The sequence below is a fragment of the Cheilinus undulatus genome, linkage group 20 (assembly GCF_018320785.1).
Source record: "Cheilinus undulatus linkage group 20, ASM1832078v1, whole genome shotgun sequence".
Classification (NCBI taxonomy): Eukaryota; Metazoa; Chordata; class Actinopteri; order Labriformes; family Labridae; genus Cheilinus; species Cheilinus undulatus.
Window position 1 is genome coordinate 38,070,376 of NC_054884.1, and position 8,699 is coordinate 38,079,074.

An 8,699-nucleotide genomic window follows, 5' to 3' on the forward strand; every position below is an offset into this window, starting at 1 on the left:
GAGCAATTAATCAGCTGCAATTTTCCATTTGCAAAAAGTGCAACATATCTTAAACCTGAAATATGTGCCAAAATCTGATACAAATTTTTTTGCAGCTGCAGAGATGTTGCGCTCTGCACATTATGCAGAACATTCAGGTGCCTTGTACTGTTTTTGTGTAGGTTCTTTATATTAAAAACAAGAATAAAATGCATTGCAACAATTATCCTGGATTTGCAATGGAGTCAAAACATTTGCAATTGGATGGAGATTTTTTATTCAGCCAGCCCTATTTGCATGCAAAATACAATACAGTTTCATTTGCAGTAATCTACCCAATAGCAGCTAGGCCTGCACATCTAAGAACATATGCAAAGTTTGGTAACATTGCTTTATATTCTATACAGTGAATCTAGAAAGTATTCAGACCTCCTTTACTTTTTAAGTTTATGTTGCAGCCTGAGGCTACAGACACAAACACAAATATTCTCATGAATCTACACATTAACCAGGACTCTTGCAGGAGCTGGCCGCCTGGCCAAACTGAGCAATCAGGGGAGAAAGGCCTTAGTAAGAGAGGTAACCAAGAACCCGATGGTCAGTCTGACTGAGCTCCAGAGTAAAACACATGAAAGCCTGCTTGGAGTTTGCAAAAAACTCCACATGAAAGTGCTGTGCCCTTGGGAATCTTCAGTGAAGCAGAACTTTTTTGCAGCCTACCCAGATCTGTGCCTGTCAACAGTCCTGTCTCTGAGCTCTGCAGCTCCTTTGACCTCCTGGCTTGGTTTTTGCTCTATCATTGTCAGCTGTTAGCTTTCTATAGAGTTTAATCGGTTTAATTCACCACAGGTGGATCCAGTCAAGGTGTAGAAACATCTCAGCAAAGATCAGAGAAATGGGAGGAACCTGAGCTACATTTGCAGTGTTTTTGCAAATGGTCTGAATGTGATTTATTTTTAATAAATCTGCCCAAATTTCTAAAATTCTGTTTTCACTTTGTCACGATGGGGTACTCAGTGTAGATCAAGGATAATAAAAATGTTTTTTCTTTTACTGTAGCGTCAGGCTGCAACATAACAAAAATGTAAAAGTGAAGGGTGTCTGAATACTAACACTGAATGCACTGTGAATGGAATAGGAGTCTTAACAGTATTCGATGATGTTGTTTGATGCTCTGCTGCCCTCTGCTGGACACTCAGCTGAAACTCACCCAACTAGTTCTGCAGTTAAGGCCTGTAAGTCCTGAATCATTTTCCTCTTTTTACCTTCTTTTTCAACAGGAAAGCCCGACCAAGGAGCTGACTGAACACGGCTTCCCCTTGGGAACAGAGAGTCAAACATCCAGGAGCAAATCTCATGTGAATGCCTCGGATGACTCTTCAGATGGGAACATCTCAGAGGAGAGTACGTACAAGAGGCAGACACTTCTTGTTTATGCATCACATTGCCATCTTGCTGCATAATAAATTTTTAATATCATTTTTTCTGCTCTCAGGTGCAGGTTATGAATGGGAGGACGACTTTCCTCTCCTCCCTCTGCCGACTTCTTCAGCGACATCGGACTCTCCTCCTCCTCGCTCCGTTCCCAAAGCTCCAACCCCTAAACCAGCTGTACAGTTCTCCCGCTTCACCGTCTCCCCCTCCAGCGTGTCCCGTTTCTCCATCACTCACATCTCTGACTCTGACATGGAGTCTGTAGGAGGTGAGGGATCCCCAGAATACTCCTTTTCTTTGCCTAATTCATCGCTTTATAATGGAGAATCTGTTAGCCATAATGTATAAGAAAGGGATTCCAAAATAAGTGCTTCAAGCTGATTTAATTTTAAACATCTATGCCATTTTAAACATTTCATAAGAATTTTTACATTTTTGTTTGTGTCTTTTTCAAACAATTGCTTTTTCTTTTTAACTTTCCTCGAAGGCTCAATAGAAAAGCCTCAAAAACACACCAACTCAAATCATACTGCATGGCCTATTCAAGTTGTTCAGTTCCAGTTTATTCCCATATGACTGCTTGCTATACTCACCACTTTTCTCACATCATTTGTTTTGTTTTGTTTTGTTTTGTTTTACCACAATTCCATTAGCCTCCTGTCAAAAAACCCAACACCCCAAATCCCAACAGGAAGTCCTCCAGCCTCATCTCTACTTTAGTATAAGCTGTTTTTGACAAGAGTTGCAACCTTTGTATCGTTCTGTGATCTTCTTCAGTTCTGGCAACAGTATCGCTGTGAACATACCAACATGCAAACATCTCATTATAGCACACCCTGCTGGCTACAGGAAGTGGGACACATGGGTCATTTTTTTATTACCTATCAAGCTCAGATTGTTAACTAATGTCCTTAAATAACTGTCCACAATACTGAGATTCTTGATTAATATACAACTTACTGGCAATGGCGAGCATTTCCATATTTCGCCAGTTTCACAGGAAGTTGCAATTACTCCCATACGAACATTTTAGTTTACTTTGAAATTTACGTATGATCAAGGTCTGCCCCTCAACATTATCAAAGGTCAATTTATCATTTTGCTGTAGCGCCACCTACTGGAAACAGGAAGTAGCACAATGGGGCCGTTTCTTTATTCCTATTACTGATTTGAATATATTTAAGTCAGATGTTGATTCAGATTCACAACACTGACATGTCTTTTTGATGGATGCCCCACCTCTAATGACAGCCGTTTGATATCTCACCACTTAGACAGGATGTGAAAGCTCTAATCGGTCAGATTTCACACGTTCAAGGGTTAATCTTATCATTATGCTGTAGCGCCATCTACTGGCAACAGGAAGTGACACACCTGGGCCATTTCTTTATTCCTTTTTCTGATTTGAAAAGATTAAAGTTAGATTTTTATAGAAAAACCTCAATATTTGTCCACAACACTGACATATCTTATGAAAGGATGCCCTACTGGTGATGGCAAGCATTTCAGTATCTCACCACTTAGACAGGAATTCTGATATGAAACATTGGATTTGCTTACAATTTCACAAGGTCTGGCTCTCTAAACGTTAGTGCTAAATCCAAGGTTTTTCTTTAGCACCACCTACTGTGAGACGCCAGTAGCACCTTTTTAAATAATACGTACCATTTTCCTTGTAGTTTACACAGTAAATATTGGTACCAATTGCCTCTACCTATCAGCATCTTCTTTTGCAATAAGGCCACCTATTGTTGACACCTCATATACAAAGTGCGATGTGATCATTATTGAAGGACCTACATGGCCTCTGCTGTGCTGCAGCACACTGCAAAGACTGCTAACACACAAATATTCCCACACACGTGCAAATGCCACACACCCAGCATGCACTGGGACGCGAGGGCCCTTCTATAAATAATAGAATAATAAAGTGTCCTGAAATAGCATTTATTATGAATGTACTATACAAAGAAATACGGATGACTAAGTGAATAGGAAGAATGCTGTTGTCATGTGTTTGAAACGTGCCATGTTAATAAAGTTGTTTTGTTTTGTGTTTGCAGGAAGCAGCGAGGATGGGGATAAAGAGTAGAGAGCTGTGGATATTTACTGCCTCTTTCTGAGTCATCTTGGCCTGCTAGCATGAATTCTCCTTTTATTTTAACATCAGGTTTTAGAAACACAAGACAGTGCCTCTTATCGCCTGTGGACACTTTCAAAGGTCCTTCCTACCACGATGTTGGACCTATGCTGTTTAAAATACTGAAAAGAAAATGGTTAATATATTAAATTTACAGAATAGTAATATATACTGTATGTATGATATGAAGAACATATGAGCAGGGGAAACTTGTACGCTGAATTCTGCATATTTTTGGGATCAAATGGATGGACAGATGTTTGGAAAGCATTACATTTTTCACCTCTTTCACTTCTTAATTTATGGCGGAGAGCATTTGTGAGTGTGAAGCCTCCCGGACTTCATCGTGCAAACTGAGTAAAAGACTTTTCAACAAAGGGATCGGCACTTTGAACAAGACTGTACAGCTCCACCAACGTACTTTTTAGGCTTTACTCGTCTTAAAGAACATCATCGACGACACTGAGGTATCTGAGACTAACAGACTCACGCGTGAAAGGAGGAAGCAAAGGGAATTTTAGAGGCTCACGTCTGGTTATATGATCTTGTTTTTGGAGGAAACAGCTGATCGGACCCGGACAACTAAATATTTTCTGACCTTTTCTTTCTCTTTTTCTATCAGGACCACTACTGTACTGTTTTACATAGACGGCTCAGTCTCTCTGCTTCACTGAATGCCAGCACCATCGAAAACAAACATGCTTTTTGTTCATCGTTTTTACTTTAGTGGTGAGAAACAAAGTGTCATATTCCACTCTTATTACAGTTAAAGGGTTATCTTTTATTTTAGTGATGCATGGGTTTCAAATCAAACATTTGTATGAAGGATTTTGAAAAGAAAAGGATTGTGTTTTTTCAGTTTTGTATGGAAGCCCTAAGGTGAAATGCAACCATATAATTTATTTTACCATCTACCCAGCATAAGAGGTAGTTTTTTTTTGTTTTTTTTTTTCTTGAAATCCTGACTTCTTTTTGTCACGATCTTGGCCCATTCAAAAAAGTTACATTCTGAAAAAAAAAAAATATATATATATATAGATATATATATAGATATATATATATATCTATATTTATATATATATGTAGTTTTCCTTATCGTAGAAAAACTAGTGTTGTTATCCTGAGATAATGACCAAAAAAATCAAGTCTAGTCAGTGTTTTTGCCCAATTTCTCATCAAAATATTTTCTTACATTGGCTGTAAGCAACATTTTCCTGACTACTAAGATACAAGCCAAAAATGTTTGTAATAAGACTCTTTTTTTACATAATTTGGACACATTGTCCACGTTGAGGCCGGATCAGATTGCACACTTTTGGTTAGATTTTGGCCTGCCTGTGCCATCGCAGCTTGCCATCAAACACTTGGCCTGAATAATAAATGTCAGGAACAATAAATGTTCTTGCAGAATGACTTAATCATTAATGTGACCAAGATGACCCAACAGAATAAAATTTCTGTTGCACAGTCTGACATGGTGCCGTCACAAAAGACATGATAGAAATGTAATCTGATGTGGTATTGTTTCAGGATACCAACGCGACAGTGTCACCCTGGGTAAGCAGAGTAAAATACAAGTTTTGTCCCTTTAGGGCTTCTGTAGCTTTGAGTTTAGAGCCACAGGGAAAGCAGAAGTGTCTACTTTAAGTAAATTATCTGTTTATTTGAGGATGCATTCATGCAAAGATTTCATCCATACAATAAAACCAGAAAGCTGTTCTGCTTAAGTGCAACAATAATAACAAAAGCCAAGTACAATCAGAGGCATTACAAGGACAGAAAACATGGAACGATCTTTATTATTTAAAGACTTTAAAGGCCAATATTTCAAAAGTACATGCTCTAAATATCAATGTCAGAGTTTGCTGTTAATCCCTTTTTCGTCTAGTTTGTGTGACACATTGATTCCCAACCTGGGCGTGAGGCTCTGCCTGCTCTGAGGTCATCGAAATCAGATTTGGAGATATTTTATGTAAAGGATGGTTAATGAAAGGATATTCCAGTGAGAAGGGCTCTTCTATTGGGATTTTATGAAGGAAAACAGTTAAAATTAATGATTGTTTTCATGTGAGTCCTGGAGAAGAGGGGGCTTAGTTTGTCTTCGACATGAGTGGGGCCCTGAGATAAAAATGTTGGGAATCAATGGTTTAAAACAGCATTAACTGTTGGGTTTGTAATGCACCGTACTGACATGGCGGCCATATTCCTGTGGCTTTTTTAAATGAAGGTTTTATGAAGAAGGCACCTTTTCCATCATGTCAGGGATTATCAGACATAAAGGGTAACTCGGCTGTGGCTGAACGCTAAAGTTAACTTTAACTGACAAAAACATAAAAGATGTCTGATCCCTCTTTTGGATTTTTAGTATTTTTTTTGACGAGGTAAGAGCATTTTAAAAGCACATCAACCAAAAGGCTACACATAATAGAGAGACTATATATTAAGATAAGAGAGCATCTGCATTTACAGTAAAACATAAAAAAGAGTTAAAATTAGGTGTTAGAATAAGACAGTTTAATAGACATTAAAAAGAGGTGTCCACTCCTGCAGTGTGTGCCTTCTAATCCTGCCGCATTCTGCACGCATTCCCACGGTCCAAGTTTAATATTTAGAGTAATATACTGATGTGTGCACTTAAGCACCACCTTAACTAAATTTCCTCCCTCAATGAGAGAAACGTCAAAGAAAACAACCACAAAAACACATCCTCGCCATGCGTAACGGTTCCACACATGGGTAATAAAAGCATCTGAGAGCCTCAGTCTCGTTTAACTCCTGGTTATGGCTTAGTTATGGCAATGTCAAAGTAATATTGAATGATCTAATTTAAACAACATTCATCATCATTTATTATAAAGTCATACAGAGGTGAAATTGTTTCCTGATCTCTGGAAAGTTTGGGCGTCATAAAAACTGCACTTCCATCAGCTCTAACAGACAGTAGACTAATATTTACTGTGTTAATCCCATGCTGTTAGCATCCTCGTCATTAGATGCTCAATGCTGCAAGGCCAATTTGCATGGCATGTGTTACTTTCCCCCAAATAACTGCATAATGACTCAGTGTCTCTGTGCAGCGGTACATATGTGCAGTGATAGGCCGACACCACAATAAAGGGAGCATTAAAGCTGTGCCTTTTGACTTACTTACAAAGTTTCAGTATGCGCACTTTATTGTGGAGCTTTAAAGAATCATCACACTGTTTGGCTCCACGGAGTCAGACACATTCAAACATGCTTACGCAGCACCGCCAACAACCGACAGATAACAGCAAATAAACCGTGATTTCTAACACCAACATCCTCTGTATGAACTTGTTTAATATGAGCATAGAGAAGCGCTTTAAAGAAAGCTCAGGGGTCATGAAGCAGGTGAATGTCATCCAGGTGTGCCAAGTAGATTTCCTTGTGGGAATGTTTCGACACTTGTTTTCCAGGTCTGCCACTTTCTCTCTCTGTCAAAGAAAAACCAGACTCATGAGGCTGGTCTGGTTTCAGTCTTTTAGCGTGTTTGTTTTAGAGCGGCGGAGTGAGCATATTGGGACGGGATGTAACGGGGGATGGGGGCAAACTAAAGCAAAAGGCGCAACAATTCTGGATTTTATTGAAAAATATGTTCATATTTATGATTTTTTTATTGCACCAGTTACAAACCAGTAGATCCAAGAAGTCTTCTGTGAAGGATCAAGGACAATTGGAGCAATGGTGTGGTGAGCAAATTAACACAGACACACACATTACAATAGTAAGATAGGTAAATAGGTTTTATTAGCATTTCTTTCATTGGAAAAATGAGCAGTTCTGAGCAGCTTAAATGGCCTGTAGTTTGTGGCCCTTCCTGTATTTGCTTAGATTCCAGATGGCTCGTCTTCAACCCAGGAAGTTTTGCTAGAAATAGCCGGAATGTTTTAAAAAATCTTATCTGACAAATAACAGTAGTTGTTGGAATCTGGATAATTACAGGTCAAAAACACCCTGAAATATAACAGTATGAGGTGATCAAAATATTTGAGTTTCCCACACTGAGTGTGGCGTCACAGGATCATGGCTGCCATGGGAGTACGGTGTATTACTACTCATTACCAGTCCAGTATTTCTTCTCTCCTGCCCGTTTCTGTCCTGTTTTCTGCTCTTAGACTGAACTGTTACCATCCCATGCTGTATATTTGCTACACTGAGCTCCTCATGGGTGCTTCTGCAACGTCATTCCTCCATCTGAAGCTGAACTTTTTCTGATACAAAGGGAGAAAAGTTTGTTAAAGTCGTTCATATTTGGTCATGTGAAACCACACTGAACAAACTCCGTCAGTGGTTTATTTCAAAGCTGAGGCGGTGGGACGTACCAGTCAGTGTTAGATCAGCTGGTGGAACGCTGATGGAGGGCTGCTGTCATGATCACGATTCGATGATTTGCTTTCTGTGTGGAAACTGAAGGTTTGTGTTGATGAGCTGTTGGTTGTGCTGCTGTTTTAAAGCTCCAGAGCCTCAAAGATGGAGGAATCCACCTTTGAAAACACCCAGCCACCAACATGTAGTGTCTTCTAAGTGTTTGTTTGCCGTCTGCGGCTTTAATATCATGTAACGGTTTAGCATAGAAGCATCTAAACAGCTGTCCGTAATATTTTTGTATTTAGACAAAAATACTTTTATGAGTATTGATGTACTGTTCCTGTGAGAAGGGAAGGCTTAAATCTGTCTCTTATGTTTATTGTTGCCAAAGAGATGTTGTGTTGTGGTCCAGCAGGGGCAGCAGGTGGGTGTTTTTATCACAACGTGGAGAAAGAGGGAACGAAAGAGCAGCTTCGGCCTGCTGGAGAGGTTTTAGTTTGGGATGCTGTCAGTAACATGTGCCCCCACACCCACCTGGTCACATCAGTACTTTCTGTACCTTCTATCAAATATAAATAAAGTCAGTTTTACACATCTTATCAGGTGTTTTTCTCATCATTGCTCCTTTAATCCTGTCTTCATCTGAGGAGGTTCCTCTGGACCACTTCACAACAACCACCCAGAATTACCAGGCAAGTGTGCTTGCTTAAATTCTCTGTAATTACATTTTCCATGAACCACGTTCACTTGACAACTCAAAATAAAAATGTCTTATTTCAAGGGAGAAAGCATAAAATAGATTTGCAATTCAAGTAGA

The 8,699-nt window shown here is 39.3% G+C and overlaps 1 protein-coding gene across 3 annotated transcripts in view; it reads left to right on the forward strand.

Moving 5' to 3' along the window:
• The window catches only part of aatkb (apoptosis-associated tyrosine kinase b), a 130,565-nt gene extending 126,702 nt beyond the window's left edge, over positions 1 to 3,863 (forward strand). For all 3 annotated transcript variants that reach the window (XM_041815224.1, XM_041815223.1, XM_041815225.1), the window contains 3 exons: positions 1,260 to 1,383; positions 1,475 to 1,681; positions 3,477 to 3,863. In XM_041815224.1, the coding sequence (XP_041671158.1) occupies positions 1,260 to 1,383; positions 1,475 to 1,681; positions 3,477 to 3,505 (360 nt within the window). In that variant the 3' untranslated portion in view covers positions 3,506 to 3,863. The remainder of the gene's footprint in view (positions 1 to 1,259; positions 1,384 to 1,474; positions 1,682 to 3,476) is intronic.
• Positions 3,864 to 8,699: the final 4,836 nt, after the last annotated feature.